Source organism: Balearica regulorum, chromosome 5, assembly GCF_011004875.1.
Source record: "Balearica regulorum gibbericeps isolate bBalReg1 chromosome 5, bBalReg1.pri, whole genome shotgun sequence".
NCBI lineage: Eukaryota > Metazoa > Chordata > Aves > Gruiformes > Gruidae > Balearica > Balearica regulorum.
Window position 1 is genome coordinate 13,603,357 of NC_046188.1, and position 24,428 is coordinate 13,627,784.

The 24,428-nt window shown below is 40.3% G+C and overlaps 1 protein-coding gene across 7 annotated transcripts in view; it reads left to right on the forward strand.

Annotated features, from left to right (window-relative positions):
- Positions 1-6,194, forward strand: part of BEGAIN (brain enriched guanylate kinase associated) — a 163,334-nt gene extending 157,140 nt beyond the window's left edge. For 6 of the 7 annotated variants that reach the window (XM_075753051.1, XM_075753054.1, XM_075753049.1 and 3 more), the window contains 2 exons: positions 869-952; positions 4,088-6,194. In XM_075753051.1, coding sequence (XP_075609166.1) covers positions 869-952; positions 4,088-5,461 — 1,458 coding nt within the window. In that variant the 3' untranslated portion in view covers positions 5,462-6,194. The remainder of the gene's footprint in view (positions 1-868; positions 953-4,087) is intronic. The other variant, XM_075753055.1, reaches the window with a different exon arrangement.
- The last annotated feature ends 18,234 nt before the right edge of the window (positions 6,195-24,428 follow it).

The following is a 24,428-nucleotide window of genomic DNA, read 5'->3' on the forward strand; positions in this document are numbered from 1 at the left end:
AACTTTGTTTTTAATGGCACTTACGTCAGGAGAAGCAACATACAACTCTTACTTCCAGGGACCCAAAGATACTAGCTGAAGGATACAGTTACAGTCATGTGTGCTAAATTAAATTTAGATGAAGGGCAAATCTATGTACTGAATTTTCCCATTAAATAGGCTGTGGGAGCCATTCAATATAAAAATAGTATAAACGGCTTGTTTAAATTCTCTTTTTCCCTGTGTGGAATTCTCATGGTAATTTCTTACCCAGTAAAAATATCCTGTTCTGCATCATCAAACATTTGCAGTGAGATTTAATATATTTGTATAGCTGCGTTCTGCAAGATATGAAAAGAGCCAGGAACCAGCAAGAAAGTTTATAAGGAGACAAAAGCCTTCTTTTTAAGAAACAATACAATGTACATTTCTGCAATGAATTTCTCCCACAGTCTCATAAGATTATTTAAGCATTTTTCTAAAGTAGTATCTCAGTGCTGATCTGGATAATACTCAGTAAAAATTGTCTGTTCTTAAATTTTCTTTTTGTTTAAAAGACCGTGTTCATTTTAGCCTTCATAGTGCCATGCATGCTAACAGTATAAAGTCCAGTTCATAACGGTAAGTATCCGTCTTTTGAAATGCAGATTACTGTTCTGTAGTAACAGTTCTTGAAATTTTCTTTTTAGTTATTTTACCAGCCCTCACGGAGCAAAAGGGCAAACATCTCAGTACCATGCAAGAAACAAGGAATCTTAATGTATTTTAAAAGTATGCTCCAAATTTCCCCAAAGTCAATTTTTAAAAGATTGCTCAGGCATGGGAGAAGGGCTGAAAGCCACAGGCTATTTGCAAACTTTAAAAAACAGGCTATTTTTTGTTTTTCTAGGAGCTCTATAGGAAGGACTGCAATTTAGCTGCTCAGTTGCTCCAGTGCAGCAAGAATTACGACAGGGCACATAAGCTTTCGGAGGTAATGTGACCGAACTTGGTGAATATTCAAAGAAATAAATATTTTATGGAAAACAGGTTATTTTTCATGTATCAATACCAGAATTTGTTTGCCCTTAAGGCTTTGATTCCTGCCCACCTCCCCCCCCCCCCCAATTTAAGCAACAGGGGGGCTTGTGCACCTGCTGAAATTGCGTGCAGCTGAGGGAGGTGCTGACAAAATCACAGCCAGTGATGAAACTTGGAGGTACTCTCTTCCCCCAAACCTCTGCTATCCAACGGAATGGGCCTGCGCTGATCACATGAAAAATAAAGGATTTAGCAAAAACTAAGTGCTGAGAACTCTAGACTGCAAAATGCTGGGGAGGAACTGGGGGTGAGAGCAGGGAAATGACAAGCTGCAGGCATCAGAGATTCTGATATAATCAATTTTTCTCCTGAAGCTATTTTCCAGTCCAGCTAATTTCTAAACCTCAATTTTAAAATGGACTGACAGAACAAATATCTTTTTCTAAAGCAACCAGAGCACTGAATGATTGATTTCCAAGGTGTAAACTTTAATTAATAATCCTTGCTTCCAAGGAAACTAGGCTTGAGAAACAGACTCCTTAAAGGGGAGGTAAATATTATCTGAGTGAACAAGACTGTCTTTAGCGATGCAGGCCCTACACAAAGCAAAAGCACCTTCCACATGTCTATTGCTTTGGTGAAGGTCACGGAGAAAACCCTTCCCTTCATCAGTCCCATCGGGTTAATGCCCCCCCAAATGGTCTCTCGTGTGCAATTCTGCAACGGAATAATGCAAAATTGAATGTGGAATATAGAAACCAATTCTAAGCCAGTAGACGGCCTCAGAGCACTCGACAACCCTGGTAAATAAGGATAGGACAAAACTCTTCTGTCAAATGGGCGATGATTTTCTGAAATGGAGACAGAACTTCCAAATTAACCATTATCTTGGTCCTGTTATTTTTTCCTAGTAACTGACTTCTCTTAGCAGTTCATACCCGGGAATTGTGGCATTACTTACACCTGAAAGCACCCTACCTGTTAGCAAGAATTAGGACCTTAAAAGTACTTAGTGGTTCACTTGCAGAAAACTATCACAAATGTGGGATCTCCCCACAATTTCCCAGACTGTCATACACTCGATTAAATAGGCAAAGTCTCCACTCGTAAGCCCAAGTATTTACTAATTTAGCAAGTGGGAATGTGCTGTCACAGCCAATAAATTCCTTACAAATGCAAATATTGCTTGACAAAATATTGTATATAATCCAGAAGCCTAAACTGTAATACAATATAGTAATGTGACAGCAATATCACTTTAGTAATTCCAGTTTCCAGTGCAATGACCAGAAAATAACGTTCTTTTTCTTAACGCATTTCATAATCTAAATAATGTATATAAAATAGATCAACCAGTGGTGTTACAGGATACTAAAATAATAGCTGCCCCATACAGCAGTTTCACATTAAATTAACTGTATTTCATTTCCTCAGCCTTGTGGCAATTTACAGCAGCCCTATTTTACAACCTGTTTATTCAATCATTGTTGCATCTGTACTTACTATGACTAATATTGCTGTCTGCCAGCAGATTGGCAATATCATACTCTTTATTTCCAATGGAAGACATATGAGCTAATTAATAACATAATGATTAATCCAAAATATCCTGGAAGGACTGTTGGTTGAAAAAACACCCATCCTACTCCACATTAACAAGAATGCCATTTCACAACATGCCATATTTTGTATACATTAAGTTTTGAGGATTAAACCAACTTTAAAACCTTCCCAGTGAAGCTAAAAGAGGATCTCCATATCTTATATGATGTGAGACAACTACAAGGCACAGGCACCTTAAATTCCTCTTGCCTAAAATGAAGGGGGGGACACCACCTCAGCATTTGTAGGGTTCTTTCCTCTAGAGAAACAAAATTAAGGTGGGAGTGTGATCGTTAGGGCTATATGGGTGACCACGGATTATGTGGTAAAGAGGAACTTGACTTCTAGTTATAAAAAGAAAGTGCTGAGTAAATCAGAATTCAGCCAAGCATTCAGAGGCTAAATTCTTAAGTGGTGTAAATCAAGATGGATATCAAAGGAGCTATCAGAGTCACAAACTCAAAACTTAATTCTAACGTGCGTTCTTTTGATTTCCAGTAAGAAATATGGAAAGACAACCATCATGCAGCACTCTCATATCCCTGTCTGATCATTGATAGAGATCTGAAATGAGCCATGCAGATAAAACCTGACTGGCAAACATGCTTGGTGATACCTGCATAGGCATTACCTACCAGGCTTTTGAGCCGCACCAAGGAACGTGGGCTTTCAGTCTCTTCTGGTCCACATAATAGAATGGCAGGTGGAACAGAGCTGATCCTGACTTCTCCAAAAATGACATGACTTCTGATGCATAACAGACATATTGATTAATTCTGACTAGTCTGTCACAGGAATCATAATGTAAATTCAGGTCTTAGCTGTTATTTCTGCCAGTATAGCAAGAAACTAGAAAAGCAGTCAGGTAGCGGCTGCTGGAAGAGGGGGGCATGTTGAGGCTTGCATGGATGGTTGATCTGACAAGCAGTGTCTGAGTGCTGGGGCAAGGTAGCTGGTTTGATTTGGTTCTTCCCAGCACAGGACCACTCCTGCCATAGCAGCCAGTACCATTGCTTTAAGTGTTAGTGAAACCAGCTTTCCTGCCTCTTCAAACAGCATTGTTTATCAAATGCGACGCTGATGGGCAGGAGCCAATTTGGCACTGGGTTGGAGGCAAGACAAGCTCAAAGAGAGGCAAAAGAAAAACAGACTAGATCTGACCTCTTCCTCTTTCCTCACCCCAGCAGAGACCTCCGCACCCCCCCACTCCAACTGCAAATCACAGATGTGCACGCAGTCTGGAAGGTGTTGCTGCAGGCTGCAATTCTCTACCTGCCTTTTTAAGATCATTGTTTACTACATTCTTTATGCCATTCCTATCCAACCTGAATTATCTTGAAAGGAAATATTTCAGAACCATATACAGTGAGCTATGTGTAATATCATAATCAGCACCCATCTATCAATGTGGTATAAGCCCAAGCAGACACCAGTTTTGATGTGCACCCTTTTCTCCTGTCCTCTTTGCCATCTCTTTATGTTACAGCTGCCATCTGACTTTCAGGAACGAGTCAGCATCCATCTGGAAAAACACGGGTGCAGCCTTTCTGTCCCCTTGTGCCACACATCTTACGCTGATACCATACCCACTTGCGTCATTGCCAAAGTACTGGAAAAACCAGATCCCAACAGCTTGTCTTCACACTTGTCCAGCCCATCTACAAGGGATCTCAATTTTCAGGACTCTGCCGGAAAACTCGGACAAAGGCCCCAGTACAAGTCGGACATCTACTGCAGTGACACCGCCCTTTACTGCCCCGAGGAGAGGAGGAGGGAGAGGAGGCAGAGCGTGGACACGCAAGTGAAAGACGTGGGGTTCCTGCGGTCCCAGAACTCCACGGACAGCACTGTCGAAGAAGACGGTTTCCATTCCAGCTTCTCTCACGAAGCCTTCCCAGAGTACATTACCTCTCTGCCAACCTCCAGCTCCTATTCCAGCTTCAGCGTCACATCCGAGGAGAAGGAGAATGCCCAAGCCAACACCCTGACAGCATCTCAGCAAGCAATCTACATGAGCAACCGAGACGAACTGTTTGAAAGAAAGTCACCTGCAGGTTACGAGCATCAGGGAAGTCCTAGGTTTGCCAAGTCCAAACCTGCACAGCACATGGAGCTTGCCGATGACAATGAGAACTCACCCACTTTTACTAGGACTCTGCCTCCTTATGCAAATGAACCTTTTCATTTCTCAGCCATAACACCACAGCAGGCTTTAGCAAATCAGAAAATGAGGAACGAGTGCAGGAGCACCCATCTTTCAGAAGAAGACTTGCCTGGGCGATGGAGGCAATTGAGCGTGGAGGACATTGGTGCGTACTCTTACAGGAACACGGGCAGGCTGTCGCCCTGTAGTTTTTCAGAGCAGTACTACAACAGCCCTATTAAGAAGGGAGACAGTCGAACAAGCCCCATCTATGCTAGTTACAAAGCAGATAGCTGCTCAGAGGGAGACGATATCTGCCAAAGCAGACTTGTGGATTCTTGCTTCCTGAGAACAGACAGTGGTCTGAATATTGACATCAGCACTAGCTGTAAACAGGACAAATTGCCCACTTACAAAACAAAAGAATCAAGAGACCAAAAAAATGAAAGGATCACCGTCCAGTTATGCAGTAGCAAAAACATCGAAAATAGCCCGGTACTGAAAAGAGAATACGTGGACGTGAGCCCCAACAGCTCAGCAGAGTCCCTCAATCAGAGTTCAATGGAGGCTTCAGAAATCCACCAGTCTTCCATGGAGCAAGGAAGCCATTCAGGTGTTCACAGCAAACAGCAGCAGTTTCAACGGACTGGGAGTACTGGTTTGAGTCGGAAGGACAGCCTTACAAAAGCACAATTATACGGAACCCTTCTGAACTAGGCATCTTCCAAAACGGCAATAAGACAAAAACAAAAGGAAGCAAACAGCATTTGATACTTCTAGTGAACAATAAGGTTCTAAGAAACAGGATTATTATAAAATATATATTCATAATGGTACTATATGTTTAAAACAAAATCTCTTCAAAAATGTTAAACAGCACTTTTCACTTAACATCCTTTCCACGTGGGAGACAGTCCCGTCCCCTCTTTTATAAACCTGAAATATTTTTATAAACAAAATGGTATTTATTAGACTATCCTAAGCTATTTGAGCAGAATTCTTTTCCCTTCAAGCAGGTTTCTTATTTATTTTTGTGCATGAGGCCATCTGTGCCTAAACTCTTGGAGGAAAAGGGTAAAATCATGACGGCGGTGATAAAAAATAAATCCACCTGATAAAATACCATAAAATGTCATGTGAAAACAAAACAAACAAGAACGGTGAGTTTGAAGAAGTATATTTTTTAACAAGAATGGAATTGTATCTTAAGTTATTTCATACAAATGTATTTATGAGTGACTAATGTATGCACAAAGTGATACTAAGATTTTGTTCTTTTAATCCACTGTGTTTCTGCTTTCCTATTTTTCCTTGTATACTACCTCAAAAGTAATTGAGGGTTTCTTTGTCACATTTTCTGTAGGCTTGCATTTATATTGTCTAAAATGCATGCAGTGTCATAATTAATACTGTATTTTGCATTACTTAATAAAAGACACCAGTGGAGATATTTTGGGGTGAGTTTTTTTCTTTTCCTTCATTGAAACATACCCTGGACAATAGAACATGGGATTTCTCTGGGTGGCATCAATCCAGCACAAGTTAATGAGCAAAGCTCCTGGTTTAGATTGCTTTCTAAAAGAGTGTCTCTCTCTCTGTCAGCTCCAGAGCACCGGTTCTCAGTCCGCAGCCCCTGGATGTGGAAGGACAGCTTCTCATCAGCCTGTGAAAAGTAAACAAGGAAAACAAAGTTTATCAACAGGCTTGAATTCACTAGGCAGGGCTCTGCACACTGAAAAGAAAACTGAAAACTACCTGAAAACTTGTGACTTAAACTCCTCCTCCATTACACACATACTTGACACTATCTTTCAGGTCTTTAGGATTGTTACCTTGCACAGTTGCCCTATTTTCATATGTAGCTTGTATTTCTAACAAGGAGAATTTCTAAAGCTTAAAGAAAGTCTGGCCTTCTGCAGCCTATGGGAATTTCAGCCCTGGCTCTGAGAAGCCACAGTTTTACCTGTACTTTTTGTATTTCCTCCATCGAGTTCTCTTTTTCTCACCTTTTTACCATTACAACTTGGACAGCAGCAAAAGGACAAGAGCAAAAGGAGGAGAAAAACAAAAAAAGAAAGAAAGGGAAATCCTGTGGATTTCCTTCCTGGCTTCAGTATTGCTGCTTGGTAAGAGGCAGAATACAGCAATAAATATTTAATAATTCTTTCAAGTCATGTCCGTGGGACACATATCCTATACTTGAAATACACGACTCTTACCGTACTCTCATGTGCAAGGAAAGACCTTACTTAGTGCAGTATGTGGTAGTAATCAGTGAGATCACTGTGGAAGTCTAAACTAGTTCCTTATAAAGCTAAAATAATGACCTCCCATTCAACACCTATTAAGAACATATATATTTTCTGCTGATTCTCTGAAAGCACTCACCTGGCAAGTAACTATGAACCAGGACTATAGAACTGCTCATTTCCTACATAAGTATCTTAAATCATGAGGCCACAGATTCAGTGCATTTGGCATCAACAATTCCCACTGCTCTCCATATTCTTCATGGATAATATAAAAATCTGACCATTATTGATGTGTGCAAGTACTTGCTGTGCTGTTTGGAAGATCTGGCATCAAGTCTCTACAGTTCCTTCGAGAACTGTAGCAGCACTATGGAGAAAAACGGTAGCTAATAATATCAGGTAAGGCACAACGTAGCTCTGAAGTGAGGCTGATTTCAGTACAAAAGCTATAAAACACCTTGTGCTTTTATGCTCCCATCTTTGCTCAGAGTGCGTGTGAGTGGCAGGTCATGCCACAAATAATTCCACAAAGTACATAAAAAAGGCATAGAATAAAGTTTCCAAAGGCCAATTGCTTCTTATGACAGAATCTGACCTGCAGTAAGTAGACGTGGAGATCCAGAAAAGCTGTTATTTCCCCTTCAACACACTAAGATAGAAAACAGATGTGAAAAAACCTCACTGTTGACTTATTCAGGTATATAAAATGCAGACAGTCTTTAAGGCAAGACATTCATTTCTCTGGTCAATGAATACAAGGATTTGCATGTAAGAGGTGAAAATTAACTGTTCTCTCACCTGAGAAAATATGTAAGCTACAGAACCATAAATCATGGCGTTTATGAACTGGAACACAGTATCAGACTGATCCTTTTATAATTTTGTTCATTACTTGACACTGAAGTGCTATTTTGGCAATTACACAAAATTAAGTTTCTGCTAGATATTATATATCTGATTATTTAATATCATGTTCTATTCTATTCTTTCATACTACTGTAGTTTCAAAGTCTGCTTCAATGCTTCACTTGACTCTTTTTCTCAGTTTATGTGTACTAATATGTAGATTGAAACCAGTCTTTTCAGCCAATTAATACTGGGTTTTCCTTGTAAAATAGCCTATAACCTTTTTCTGTTACGTTTTTCTGTAACGAATTCTGTTACAGAACAATATGTAACTCCATAACAAATTTCAGCTGAATCAACCAAAATGGATAGAAAAGTTCTTCGGCTTTAACATGTTAATTTTAATTTCTCCTTGATCAGAAAAACTGACAGTAAGTTGAAAATTTTTTATGAACATCAAAAAGTTTAAATAATTGACCTAAATTTTCTCAGATGTATGGGTTTAACTGTGGTTTGGTTTAATTTTTCCAAACAAAAAGAACTTTGAAAGAGTATAATAAAAGATCTCCTCCTTTTTTTTTTTTTTTTTTTTTTTTTTTTTGCAATTTCAGTTTAGATTTCTTGAGACAACCACAGAGAGAGACCTGAGGCATAAGGCTAGAAAGATACTAGGTGTTTTCACAATAGATTTAAATTTTCTTTGTGGTGGTGTCTTAATTTTTTCCTTACCTTCAGTTTTCACACTGGGAGAAAATCACTCAGAAAATCCTGTCATGGAGAAGATTTTTGGAGTATGTCATCGGAGACACTTAAAACTGACTACCCACTTTTCTTCGTTTGGTCTCTCCAGACTCACTGTGGTGCACTGTGACTTTAGGAGGACTCTGTTGTGCCACCAGACAACCTGTTTGGCCCAAGTACAGATTTAATAGTCACTGAGGTTTTAAGAGATTGAACCTGGTTGAAAAATAGACAAAGTAGAGCAAATCAATAATACCTTGTTCAGAAGAAGATATGCTTTGACCTAGGTGAAAGGGGTGGTATACCTGTCTGCCACAGCGTTCCTCAGAGCACTTACTTACCCACTGTAGGACATTTCTTACGAAGAGCAGCATCTAAAGCAATGTCCTCAGAACAGCTTGCTTCCATTTTTCATTCAAGCAGGTGTAGTTTGCCAAATTTGACTGTACTCTTAATGTTCATTTATTGACAAGAGACTCCCTAAATGCAAAGCAACACATCTTCCACCAAAGAAAAGTGCTGCAGACCCCTCCACTCCATTGGCTGAGAATTTGCCTCGAAATATTTTTCCCAAGGACATAAATGCCCAATTTTCTCTTAAGCATTATAAAAAGTCAGTTGTCCCCATGTTGCCACAAAAACGTCGCTTTTCCAAGTGACGTCTGAAGTAGTCAAATTCTGTATGCAGGGTTTGTAGATACCTATAGCAGGATTTTTGCTTTGATTAATTATTTCATTTGCCATGAGTAAGAACAGAGAGGGCGAGGAAAAGAAGTGGCAAGTCCTCAACAGTGCAGCGAAGCAGAAGATGAGAAATGTCATTTTAACGAATCAAAACTGAAAGCAAAACGTACATGACACAGAACACTGATCAGGGAAAACCAAAGGGGGCTGAAAAGAGATCAGAGTGAGGCATATCAAATCACATATTAAAACAGATAAGAATACAAAAAAGATACCAGGGAAATAAGATACAATTCACTAGGAACAATGGTGCATAAGTATTATGAAATCATTAAAAGTAAATGCATTTTTTTGAGATGTGAAAAGAGTTTTCTAACTCCAAATTAAGGTTTAAAAAAAGCACAAAATCTCAATAATTTTGAATAACACATATCAGTTTCTTTTAAACTTTTTAGAAGACTAGAAATAGCTAACATTTCTAAGTTTAAATCATGGCAAGCCACAAAATAGGTAGTTTTCAATTCAACAGTTTCTAACTTCTTCTCCCAAACTAGAAAATTTATCAAACTAATCCTTTCCCCTTCCAGCACTTTTAATTAAAAAGAATTTCCACTCCAACATCTATCACAGAGCATGATTATACAGCTACTTAAATTAATTTCCCCTTGTTTAATTTTAAAATACTAATTGACATCCTTTGGACCTTCCTATAAAATTCTTATCCCCCATTCATGTTTACGACCTTGCAATCCTTACTATTATGATATCTCTCCTGAAATATTGCTTAAATTGTGCAGATGTAGTCCTTTCAGTTTTTCCTTGGAAGACACTCCCTTCAGGACTTTAGCTGTTTCTAATTCTCTTCAAGGAATACCTTCCTCACCTTTGTGCTGCCAAACACCAGAATATTTTAATTGAACACTGAGTTGTTCGAACCCACTGTACAAAAAAGCAGTACAAGGAAAGGAGAGGACTGCGCAGATTAGAGCAACTGCATGTGTGGTGCTCCCAGCACCGAAATTCTCAGTAAACGTAGGTAGCTGGTCAGAGACATCCATAAGAAAAGCCTTACTCAAACAAAATGTATTTTTATATAGCCAAATTTAAAGGTTTGCATTTCAACGCAAAGAAAGCCAGGCCATGTTTCCAGAATGGGAGCTTGTTTCCTGGAAATCAGTGTGTTTGAAAAGCAAGTATTTTTCATATACTTCCCTTTCGTGTTGTCCAGAATTTCTTCAGCACTTACTTACACAGTAGCATTTGGATGTTCTCAAAGAGCTTTGGGTTTGCTCACAATGGACTTGAGCCTTGTAGGGTAGATTTGTGTTCTTCATCACTGGTGAGTTTGAGGATTTGTTTTCGGCTATGCTGCTTTCAAGTCCTGCACAGTTTCAGTTGTAGGTTTGTTAGGCTCTAATCTCTCTCCCAAAATCAACAGATCTGAGGCTCCGTAGTACCAGGTTTTCTAAGACTGTAACCCCCGCAGAGCAGTTCCATTTCCAGCCTTAGAGATCTATGCCACGTTTTAGAAGAGGGCCAAGGCAACTTTTCAAAAGTCCCTTGTGTCTAACGACAGTCCTCAGTGTAAGCAGCGGCTTCTAATGACCATCAGCCAGACATGCTGATCTCTGTCCATTAAATCTTGGCATGTTCCTGTTTATGTGGTCTTATATCAACATTATCAGAAGACTTTCACTGTTTTCCTAATCTTTCCTCCATGTCTTTTTTTAAACCTCATTGTTATAAACCAACTTTAGCAGTTCAGTCATTCTTTAACAGCCTGTCATTCATTCCAGCTCCTTTCTCACATTCTTTTCTCTTTGGTATTATTTTCTTTATTAGGAAAGATATTTTAGTAATTGAGAGTTTTTGTTTAGCTGAAGCTAAAAAGAATAACTTGAATTCTCACGCAACGAAAGGTCTTACTGCTTATGCAGTGAACGCACTTCCACTGACATTTAGTCTTGTCCTTTCACTTGCTGGTTTTACACTTTTATTGTGCAGAAAAATGTGTCCTTTTGTTTCTCTCCTCACTTGAGAAAGCTTCTATTGCAATTCTCCACTTTCAGTGCAAGATCTTTTGTAACACTCAGATCCAAGGGCTGTCTCCCTTACAGCACCACAATTATCACTTCTCAGTATATCTTAATTCCTCTATATGTGTTTTCTAAATGAAGCAGTAAGTGCTAGAGGAGAAACTTGACCTCAGGAGTGTGTGCATAAGCGCTCTGCTGAACAAAGTCCAATATGATGTGGCTGGAGATGATGTACCATTATCTGTAGATCCACTATATGTGCCATGAGAATTTGCCTAAGTATGAGCAATATACTCTAATCCTTTACAACCGTAGTAAAGTGTGTATATATATTCTGTCTCTAATGAATAGCTACTGACTATTTTCATGCCAAGCTACACTGATGTTGAGCTTTAACTACAAAAGCCCATAACATCTTAATTGCCTCAAAAGAGTTAAAATGACATTTCCTCACAGTACAGCAATTTTAACAAACAGGTCTTCAATTTAGGTTTCAAAGTGCAAACAGATTTATTAAGATTTTGCCTTATAAAGTTTTACTTTCTAAAGTAACTTGTCTTATAAAACATCTCCAAATACCCACAAAGACAAATCCCCACTAACCTCTGATTAGTAGGACAAAGCAGACAAGAATTCCACCCTTTCTAGGAATCACAATGGGAAAGGGATCTTAATGTCATCCTTACTGCCAGGTAACAACAGGTCAAAGTTCCCTAAAGCCTTGAAAAGTGTGACTTAAATTGCAGCTAGCTATACAGGTCAGAATCTCAGAGAGATCCACGAGTAAAGTATCCATCTGCCACAGAGGTGGGCAGAAGGCTCAGTTGGTGACCATCCATCAGCGGTCCCCAGACAGCTTTTTACCCCACCAGATCTGCTTGTACACCAGCTTGGTATCTAAGGCACCACTGTGAAGAGCCTGGCTCTGTCTTCCTGACAACATCCTCGCAGGTTTCGGAAGGCTGCTCTTCGGAGCCGCCTGAGCTTTCCCTTCTCCAGGCTTCTGCAGCACCGGTGCTGCAGAGAAGTTAACTGTGCTTCCTGCCAGATGGGAGCTCCTCAAGGCTGCTGACAGCCCCACGTCCTACACTTGGGGGACGGGGCAAGGACCCTCCCATCCCTACTCTTCCTTTGATGATGTTACTACATCAAAGAGTAGGGAGAATATCTTTATCTGCGAGGGCCAAGACTGTGACTGATACAAGATGCAACCACTGGAAAAGGTCTCTGTCAGGAGTTAAATGCCTTCTCAGCAGCATGCCCGTCACTGACACATATATACATTAATACTCTAACTATGATTGTTCAGACAAATTCTTATTTTTGAAGTCAGCTCTAATGAATTCATATTTAAATTTATCTACCCATCTAGATTTCTTTCTTTGTAATTTATGAATCAGAGCAGACACATGTATGAGCTGCAGAGCCACAGCAATATTTACTATACCTAGCTGAGCAATGACAGCTCTATGATTTAGAAGAAGAGAAACAGCGGCAAATCCCAGATTAATTAAATTTGTAATGTCAATGCCAGTCAGCATCCTTTCCCACTCCAGTTCTTCACATGTGCCATCATAAAACAGATCTCAAGGAATAAAAAGTATTCTCGGCACATAAGGATTATGAATTTCAGCAGGCTGCCAGTCAAGCCCTCATTTAGCTTTTTTCCTACAGCAGAAAGCCTCTTAGTCTGGACACCAGTTGCGTGGGGTGGTATGAGGAGGAAGCCCTATGCCAAATAGCCAGAGAGCATGCAACCTCTCACTGCAAGGAAGCTGCTGTGCCACCGACCTGAGGAGGTGGGGACAACAGCAGCAGCACTTCTAAGTGAGAAATTACGAGTTTGGACTCTGGTGGGATTATTTGTGGCAGGGAGGTAAATCAGGGTTTATGATTCACTTGACTGTAATTTGACAATTTATTGCAATGAACCTTCGGCATCTCACAGTCTTTATCCTTCACAAGTGAGGGAAATACTCCTACCCCCAAAGCACAGGGAGTTACACTAAAATGAGACGCCTAATCCAAATGAGACAGTGAGAAGTTAGCTATTTTAGCTTTAGCAGATTTTAAGGATCTTGGCCTTGTGTTTATGTTATAACTTGAGAAATAGATAAAGAATGAAAGCTTGAGTTCTCAAGCTGTCTTAGCTCAGGAACTGAATCATCGTTTTCTGATTCATCCTCACTTACCTGTGCTTTCAGAGTCCACAATAGGCTGAAGGTGAGGAAGGCAAGACCTGAAACTGGAAGAAAGAAAATTCAAAAATGATTCTGTACATCTAAACTATTAAAATGCCAAATCATTTCTAAGACATTAGTGCTCATGCACAATGAAACAGAGTTTTTTCACATTTTGCCCAGAGAAAATATGTAACTGAGCTGAGAACTCGCACCTTGCTGTTTTGGACCAGCTTGAATTTTCCTGACAAGCTGCAGGATAGGTAAAGGACTGGAGGCAGAGCAAGGATGGTGGCTGTGTCAGCACAAAATGCAGTAAAACATTCCAGTCACAACATTTGCTGTGTTCCCCTGATATTTAGGGTACATTCTGAAACGTCCCAGGGAAAGGTTTCTAGCAACACAGACTATTTTCTTTCATTCTTATTTTGGCTTCCCACCCCCCCCCCCCTTCTCCTCCCCCCCCCCCCCCCCCCCCCCCCTTCTTTTTAAAGAGAAAGAAATCATGTTTTGGAAGCTACAGTGACACGGGGGTTTTTGCTAGAGCTGCCAATTCTGCCTACAGTGACCTGACTTGTGTCAGTAAGGAAAAGCAATCCTGAGACTAAATCAGTTTAACAGAAGAATATTTGTAACTCAAGGAGAAATTGCCTAATTGAAAAGGATGTCAGTAAACAGCTCATTACTGAGATCTCAGAGCCCAAAAAGCCAAGGTGTGGAAACACAACAAACCCAGTGAAGTCACACTTCGCAAAGACCCTGAACAAGTATTTTATTTAAAATAGTTTTAGACTGCCTTTTACTTTTCTTTCATTCTCTATTGATGATGAAGATGAAATGCACTTTTTGGCACTCTAGACGGCACCAATTAAACTTGATTTCTTGCTTGAGCTTCTCATAACTCCACTTGTCTCTCACTTCTAAGACTATTCTGGTTTGAGCTTTAAATTTCTGCTTTGTTTAGAGAGAAAGTGTTGCTCCCACTTAAGCAACCTAACTTGCAACTCATGAAAATACACACACAATTCCCAAGCCTTGCCAAACAGTTAATTTGTCCAACATTTGTATTTTATCCTTATGAAAAGTTAGGATAATACTTTTATCTTTTTAACCTGTAAACTTATGAAGGATGGATTGTCTTTTATTATCTGATTATACAGTACTTGACATAATAGTCTCTTGATCGTAATTGCATAGGCCATGCATATTGCATTACCTGCCTAGCTTTACCAAATATCATGTTTTCTTATCCTTAGCTTTTTATCCCTTTGGATGTGAAATCTAAAATCTCCTATTCCTAGCCCAGTCCCTGGGCTGCAATCCCTCATGGCACAGCTATGCACACCTCACACGTTGGATGAAGTTCAAATGGTCCCCTTCATTTCTCTAAGAGTGAATGTGGTCGACTTTCAGCTTTCCGAGGCCAAGTATATTGCTTAAGTCTGAAAACGGCAGTTAATCACCTACATGCATGTTCACCTCTCGCAGACCCACCTCATCCAGAATCATTTCTGTCGACACGCATGTGGCTGCCGACACTTCACTCCTGTGCCCCCAGGAAACCCCCCCTCCCTCTAGAGAGTCTCTGTGGAAAGCGCTCCATCCCCACTGATCTCGACCGTAGCCCTTCCAGTCCTCTAGGCTTAGCAGAAGAAGATGAAAGCCAGAGTTCCTCAGAGCCAGGGGGTCTGGCATTGACTTTTGACTGCCCTCCAGTATTTGCAGAAAGGCCATTACTGGGAGCCATCCCTTTCTCTTGCCAGTCCTTTCTCCTTTCAAAGCCCTCAATCTGAAATGGAGTAAATGTCTCAATGTACAGTATTCAAAATTACTACAGAGCAGCTGGGCTCCACCTCATGTTTCTACAGGCACTGACGTTGCATGTATCATATTTCTTAACATTCTTCAGTTTAAATCAATACTTGCTATTTATCAATCCACGCAAAAGATCTATTCAAAAAAAGCACTACCCTTGCCACAAACTACCTTGACACAAGTGCACCATCTTCCATTAGTGCCACCCACACCAGCTAGGCATCAATACTTATGGATTGCTTTGAATCTTTTAATATTCCCCTGCTGAGTGGATACTGCTTCAGACAACTGTTGAAAGAAATAGCTCTTCCAGGAATAAAAAAGGGAAGGCTTCAAAGAGACAGGACTGTGCAGGGACTTCACCTGGCTGGTACAGCTATCAATGAGGCAACAAGGAAGTACCCGTCACCTGAGAAAGACGTTCCAGAGGCACCCACTCACTGCAGAGCGTGCTCACTCTCTTCAGCAGGTGGCCAGCTAGCAAGAGCCTAGAAGAAGCCTCATGAATGTAATATTGCTGACAGATGGCAACAAGCAAAGTCTTTTTCAGTAGCTCTTTCAGAGGCTGGTGACAGGCAGATTTAGATCCCATTTACACCAGTACAAATCTAGGATGATTCCTTTAAGGCTCTCAGCTGCTATACAGATGCTGTAGCACCAGTTGTACTGCACACAGCAACATTTCTGCATTACATCAGTGATAAAGGTACCATGGGCTGTCCAAGCAGGTTTTGACATCTGTGGCATGCATAATGCAAGGGACTGCACAGCTGTGAATACTGGGGAAAAAAAATCTAAAAAAAAAAAAAAAAAAGGAAGAAGCAAAAACCAAGGCAAGAGCACAAGAGGAAAAGAGGCACGTTTACATTTCATGTCTTGATGTATACAAGCCTAGCCTGGAATTGTACAGCGACAAACAACAGAACGAAGTGAGACACATCAGAGAACAAGGGAGAAAGCAGCAGCCAAACCTGGGCACCTCCCAGACCCTCAGGATCCAGGCTGCAGTTAAATTTACCATTATGATCGCTAAGCTGGCTGCCTGTAACAGAGCCTGGAAATCAAGAGAGAAGATCAGTTCCGAGTTTTCCCACAGGCTCACAGGGCAACCTTGAGAAAATCACCGTGTCTCCTCATGTCGTAGCCCCACATCTGCATAGCAGGTGGGCAGCAGCTCCTCAGAAATGTAGAACAAAGATTATAAAAACCCCATATAGTATAACTTGACTTACCTCTCAAAATTTTTCCTAATTAATGGTGGTGTCAGAGTCAGGCTTGTCCCTCCCTGTGCTGGCTGAATTAATCAATTATTTTCTGCTTCAGCCCTGTGTGTGTCAGGCAGGAGTTGCCCACTGCATTCAAATGTTTTCCTTTCGACTTTCATCAGCATTTTCTCTCCTCTCTGAGCATTAGTGAAAGTTTTCATGCCATAGTTTATTTACAGTACATTCAATTCATGCCTCTAGCCATCCTAGGGACATCCCACACACCAAATCTTATAAAGGCTTTAGGGCTCATTTTAAACCTACTGATGATACACAGACTGTGCTATCTGGCTGGGGAATGTCACATTTAATTGCCTTACACATCCGAATTACATTATAATTATTCAGAAATTTAGACAAATTAGAATACAAATTGCAGATAAACTACCCATCTTGATCCTTGTCAGCTTAACCCGCCCCCCCCAGCAGCTACAGTAACCTGCTCTGAATTCTATTTAACAAACAAATTTCCATTTGACTGCGGTATTGTATTGTTTGCATAGAAAAATAGCAGAGATTTTTGCTGGGCCACGCATTTTTCTTTGCTTGTATACCCACGTCCTGATTAGGAGGAAGATATTTTCTACTATAAAGCTTGCAAACTTACACGTATTATTCCTTATACTTAAATTACAACAATTTCCTTACCGTTAAAAACTTTCTATTAATAATTTAGATGAGTTTCAGCCCTATAGCAAGAGCATTTGATCTGAAACCTGAGAAGTAAATTGGCTGCATTATAAAAGCTAGATGTACATTTCTTACCCTAGCCACAGAAGAGACATTAAATGCAGGCCACTAACACACAAATAAAACCTAATTTAAAGGCAGAAAATAATCAGTACAGAAAACCATACAATAGCATTATAGTACAATAGCATTACAGTGAGGAACAAATGTGTCAGTTAGTTAAGCAGTGTAATTCCTTGAAAGATGGGGAACTCGTTCCCCTGAAACGCTCTCCTTGCAGAAGGCACTCCTACCTGAGACAGTTACAGAGCGGTTCTTGTGCAGCCCACAGCAGAGATTTCATTATGTCAGGCAGACATCTGATGTGTTCAGCCTCCTGGAGTATGGGATCTACTGATTATTTCCTTCTTCATAATAAAGGTGCAAGGCAACCTATGAGCTCTACTTCTTTTATTTATTGCACTGAACTGTTCAAAACACTTCCTGACAATGCTACTGCAATACAAAAGTGCAGAGCAGTTTGCTTTCCTTCCCCAAATAGTAGGCTGCTTCTGTTTCCCAGCATTTCTGCAAAAGGACAGTTTTGTCACAGATTTAGGTGGGCCAAAAATCAACTTGTCAGTTAAAGGTGGTGTAAGTAAATACCTCACTGCATGTCTATACCCTTTGGGACCCTGTAGACTAAAGAGAAAGCAAGCCTTACCGTCTCACTGGTTGCACATGCCGTAACACTAGAAAATTTTTCTAAACAGTCGCCTGGATGACAGGCTGTTCTGAAGGCTAGTTTCTGGAAAACTAGACACCGCACCTAAGTGAACAGAAAAGAATTTGTTTCCTGTATGCCTTTTTCACAAATCATCATATTTTTTGGTTGATGAAAGATGGCATTCAAAATAGAGAGATCAACAATGCCGCTGTTGTGTTGATATGTACTTAATGACTTCCCGGCGACAGCTACTGCTGCCACACATTAGCATGTTCTCTACAGACCAGATAAACCCCAGGGCTGAAAGTCTTCCAACATCACCTTTCTCTATGGTTGTGCTCATGATGGGAAGGGTGCACTACAGGCATTCAGCGATGCAGTAGTCCTTGTCCTGAGGAGATGTTAAGGACCGACAAGCAGAAGAGAAAAAATAACAAGAAAATATGAGGCAATTTTAAATAATTCTCAAGGTATGTGGCAGAAGTTATATTTAAAGCTGAAAGAAGAGGTTTGTGTAGGAGCTTGTGAGGGTTAGACTTGCGCAGTGACGTTGTGTGGAAGCCTTTATTGGAATTCCTGTTGAGTCATCTATGTCTGACAGCGCCTTCAGCATGGATGGGACTGTGCCCCGCGTGAATGTAAAAATAAATCACCCAGATAATGTAGTAACACTTCAAATGTACTTAATCGTCATGAATTTTTCTCACAGAGATTTAGAGTAGCACTTGCTCAAAAGGGAATGATTGCAGAATTTGAAATGTAAGCATTCAGAGAGCAAATTAATGTCTAATTATGAATGCTAAAAATAAAAACAGAGCTATTAATTTCAGGAGCAAATGATGAGCCCTTATGTTATGAAGAAAAATAACATCCCTCTAGAAAATATCTGAAGAGTCCATTGATATTTTTGCCATAATTTACTCAAATTACTGCCAAAATTTTCCTCTGACAAGTTCTCCTACGAATCTATTTTGTATTCCCTCATATAGTTGCTACCTTTCAAGAAGATCTCAGGTTCAGGAATAATTAGTGCAAAACTACTGAAAATTAGTAAACTAGAGGAGTTTGGTGGAAAGTTAAGTACAGATAGGCCTCCTAACTTGAATGAAAATGCTACCATCAGATCTCGGTGCAGATTGTGAAGAATACGATTTCTCTCAAAGGTCTCCCTTGACAGACACCTAAGTGAAAGGCAGCTTAAAACACACTGAAAAGGACAATGTCCTCTAGGATATATCCTAGGTTTTTTTAGGACTGCAGTCCCCAAGGGAATGTTTCAGCATCCTTTGAAATATTTGAAAAATGGGAGGGTAGAGAAAAGGGGGAAGAAAGGAAGACATCTCAGGGCTACCTGTTATTTGTTCCTACAGCAACATAACAAGAAGAGAAGAGCAATCTCTCCAGTGCCAAGGCCCAGACTCACCAAACAGTCGTATTGCAACAGGAAAGTAGGAGTTTTCATTTGGTGGAACATCAGTTCCAAAGGCCACTTTGCATGTCAGGTATTTGTATTTGCACATCCAAATTTGAACACAGGCTTTTTGTATTAAAGACCCATAAGTGTTGGCCAAAACGCAAGCAATTAAGCCAAGGATTGTGTTTTGCCCAGGTCCTGGTAACATTTTTATTTTGTAGAAAAGGACACATTTTCTGTTATTCCAGTGGCATTTAGTTCATTTGCACCGAAGAGAGCATTCAACTTAATATAAGCAATTGTAAAAGAGAAGAAATTGCCAATTCCCTCAGACAAACCTTGTCAGACTTCACATTTGCAAACCTCCCTCTCTCTGAAGGGCATTCAAAATGCACCAAATAGCAAAAATCCCTAAAGGTGCATAATTAATGTGTTCAGCCAGTACATTAAAAAGCAAAGAAAACATTCTATACATCATTAATAAAAAGATTCTTAAAAATTGCACTTATGAAGTCGAGACCAGAGGTCCAAATGTAAATTGTATCAGACACTGGAATCCCAAAAGCAATGTCTTTATTTTAATAATGATATAATATTTCCACTGCCTTCTCTGTAAAGGTCTCAAAATGCCAATTACCCAAGGAAGCGCACAGCTTCTCAGGTGAATTTTGCAATTCACCTGATGCCGGAGCAGCCGTGACCAGACTGCTAGAACAGTGCCAGAGTTTACTAATTGAAAACTGAAGTGCTGCAGGGTTGTCCTGCAAGCACAGCCACAAACTCATGGCAAATTTATGTTGTCTTTTATAGATAGGCGCAGTGTGGGTCAAAGGAAAGCTCTTGGTTCTGGCTAGCACGGCAATGCAGCCTGAGCAAGCAACATCAGCTGGGAGGCAGATTCGTTAGTAAAGACTGTCACCAGTCTACCGCAGCTCCACAGATCTAGCAAGGTCACAGGATGAGTGCAGCAAGATTTATCCATCTGAAAAGGACCACGGAGTTACCCCTAGCTGCTGTAGCTTGAGACTTTGAGAAGAATGGGGGCTCTGCTCAGGTCGCTCCGCACTCCAGCCAGCCTGTTGCTGGAGCAGTGCTCAGTGGGCATGTGCTGTCCCAGCTTCACCGACTTCAGCTTGCACAGCCCCAGCCTGCTCAACCTTCCCCGACAGCAACCCTCTTGGCCAAGGGCACAACAGGTCCTTCACTAGCAGACACTGCTCGTGAAACCTAAAGGTCTTCCCAGAACTAGATCCTCCTGCTTCTTTTGCTCATGTCTCTCATTTGCCCTGACTTTCCCGGCCAGGCCCGTTCCTTTCCCCGACACAGCCGTGCCGTGCACACTGCTGTGAATAGTGCTGAGCTCTTCCCATCTCCTCCTCATGTTCGTGATTAGCCACATCCAGAATGGATCTCTGCTCTCATCTCGCCTTTCTCATCTGCTCTTACGGTATTTTTCACCTGACATTACCGCTCATCCCCCAAGTACATTCTCCCTTTTCCTTCTAATCTCCTACTACCCTACAAAGCTTCCACAGATTGTGCTTCTTACCGCGCGCTGCCACCCCTCCCTCCCGCTCCGGCCGTGCGTCTCTGAAGGGTCATGCGCATGCTCAATGTTAAGTAAGCGCTACATAAAAGCGTTGCAGAATTGACTCTTGGACTATAGGATTTTGGGGGCTTGGTATTAGTCTTTGTTTTATGAACTGTGATATACAGATGGTGCCTAATTTAAAAAAGAAAAAAAAAAAGAGGAATTTCTGTATATATTCAGATCTGTGCATATCACACATCCTATGGAGAGTATGCAATGATACAGATACCATTTTACATCAGGGTGTGATTCACCTGAGTACTCACCAAGAGCCATTTAGTTTCTGAGGCGTTAAAAAATTAGGAAAGAACTCAAACTGAAAAGAGCTTGAGATTAGTACCAGTGAACTGATCAGTGATTTTACTTCCTTTGTACTTGTAGAAGGAATTCCATGTCTTTTTCCCTCACCAGTATTACAGTCTCCTAGAATTTATTTTTTTAAAAAAACTCTCATGTCTGATGTTTGAGAAGAGTAAAGATCTGTAGATGAGCTTTTGGATACAATTAAGATTTCACTTCATTGCTTTTGCTCAGATTCAGAGGACACATACCTGGTCAAAATATTATTGGTTTGAGGTTGCAATAAAGAAAAATTAGTCCATGTCATGTCTGCAGTTCACAGATTGCATGGTGGCATAATAAGTATTTTCATTTTTGTACTAAAAGGAGTGCATGATTTGAAATAGTTTCTGCATTTTGAGTAATTTATGTATTAAAACAAATAGCAAAGATATGCGAATTAACCATCCAGACTGGCTGGGGCTAATGGCTCTTTTATCTTTACTTACAAGAAATTCTCTTTGGAAACAAGAACAGCTTGCCTTAGCAAGGATAAACAAAGCAAGGAAAAGGAAGGAATCCAAATAACTCATTTGCTTTACAAGATATGACATTCTCTACCTAATATTCAACTCAAACCACTTCCTATGCACCGTGAGATGGAAGCGCTCGGGAATTTACTTCTATCACTTAATGGAAAGGTAACAAAGGAGGTGGTTATGCAGTAAAACATGAAAAATAACATAGTTCATGGGTGAAGATATATCTAAAAGATATTCTAAGGTAATTCTTTGCTACTTGCTTATGAGAGTGATAAAAATCCCAACACAAGAAAATTGCTTTCTCAAGGTAACCAGGTCTGTACCAGGGATGGTATTCTTATGCACAAGTTGTTACATAAATTGGTCTTCTAAGGACACACTTCAAACAATTTGTTAGTATAAATCTTACTCAGAACTAGGAACGATAGCTGAGTTTTGTGGCCGTACTGATGGAAACTGGAGATAAATGGACCTAGCCGAAGCTGTCTGGACTGTAACTTCAGGCATTTTCAACCTTGGTGAACTTCAAATTTCTCCAAAGAGTTCCTGCAAGAGTTTTTAGTTTAAGAGGAACTTAACCAAAATGTTTAAAATGTGGTGAGAATTACATTTGGATGAAGCTTTATCATTTCCGTGCAGTACCTAGGTACTTTCTGGTAGGCTTCCAAATAAGCTTGTGTAGAAGGATATCCAGGGACTGGGAAAGGGAGGTGAATAAGCTTAATCCTTTAAACCTCCACCTAAAGCCAGCAAAGGGAGCCCTACTCCCATCTAGAGACCCACCATTCCCATTATAGAGTAGGCTTCTCCGTCCCAGCTCTGAGTTGTTCCGCACCTGTGGCACAATTCAAGCTCTGGGCAGGGGCCACCCTGTTTTGGAGATCAAGCTCTTCTAAAATTGCTTTCTTTTTCCTTCATAAGTTAATTTAATTTCCTGCATTTCCACTCTTTGACATGTGAAAACATCAGACGTATGACCACTCTGCACAGAGTGGTGAGTCATGAAGAGACAGGTGAGAGGTTTATCGAAGAAAAGGAAAGTGCCAAAGACTGAAACTCCTGAGGCTTCATTTACGTTAGCTAGTAAGGCCCAACAAGAGTAAACTTGTAGAGTTTGTCTCACTTCTGAAAATGCAGCATCTAACCTACATGCATTTGGGGGGGCAGGGGATACTCTGAACTATCTCCAGTCTAGTCCCACCAGCTGGGACATGTTAAATATATAAACCAAAGCACTTTAAGTGGCAGTAACTGGCAGATTTTTTTTTTTTTGTTACTATTATTTTTTCCCCAGAAGTGCACTCCTGACAAACGAAAACATTGATGTAGGTACGCCTTGTAGGAGCAGCTGTAATAGAAAGGTTCTGCAAGACAGTAAAGCAGTAATCAAAGGTAGGAAGAGAAGCAGTCAGAAGAGAGGCTAAGAAAGAGGGGAGAATCTCCAAAAGTAATAAGCCTCATTAAAACTGGAAAATGGAGAAAGGCAAGAACAGAGTGCAAAGTGCTTCGGGATTTCTGGCTTACCTTTCTAATGACAGCTGGAATGAAAGCCTGAAAGCCGCAAGTCAGAGCACAGCAAAATGAAATTTATTGGAGAGAAGATGGTTGTGGTGTAAGCATATAGACCACTATACATTTAAATGCAGAAGACGAGGTGCTGAAACAAGCACAGAAAAACCGAAAATTAAATGGTGAGGATGCAAGCAGTGGCTAGGAGGAGCTGGGATTAATAAAACAAGATGAAGGTTAGCTGAAGAAAGCAGAACAAATATTTTCAGTGGAATGCAGTCCAAACCCACATATCAGGATAATGGGAAACTTGAGATCCCACGATTTTTTGATCTTCCTGTTTTGTTCTGTTGTGCCATAGTCTGATAGCTTTGCATTTGCCTGTCCCCTACGGTAAGAGTCATCCCGCTGTAATGTCATACCTTATTTTTGTGATTAGGCCTATAGTTGAAATATAGAGTGACTCACCAGCAGTATTTCAGCCGAGCGAACACAATGATTCTAATAACTGTCTGCTAATTAGCAGGTTTTTGAGATAAAGACAGTTGAATAGCTTGCATCCTCTGACACCCCAAATTAATAACGCTCCAGTAGCAAATAATAAAGTGGTAGAGATTGGCATTATTACTTTTTGGTACAGCACAAAATAGATTAAAATGAATCTGGCTTGTTTATCCACACAGTCTAGACCATTTCAAAATGTTGAAGATCTCTGCTTTGGCTCTAATATGCGATGCCCTAGAGAGCTCTATATAAAGCTAGAAGAACTGCTCCTAAAGCAAGATTCAAACATTTCTAGATCACGATTTCATGAATAAAATTAATTAACCAACAATTCATTACATTCTAAAAGCTTCATCTGACCACAATAATCCTTGTTTGTAGCCCAAACAGTATTTGGTAATTGCAGAACGATGGAGCAATGTGGATATTTTTTGATTACAGTTCATTACATAAGATTACAAGGAAGAATTTTTCTTTGAATCATAATGAAAACTTAATTGACACCACTATGCTAAAATATTTCCAATGATTAAATTTCAGTCTGTGTCTTAATCAGTATTATATTAGAAAAAGATTTTAACAAGATAATGCTGTGAACATAATTTCATTGCATTATAAAACCTTTGGCTG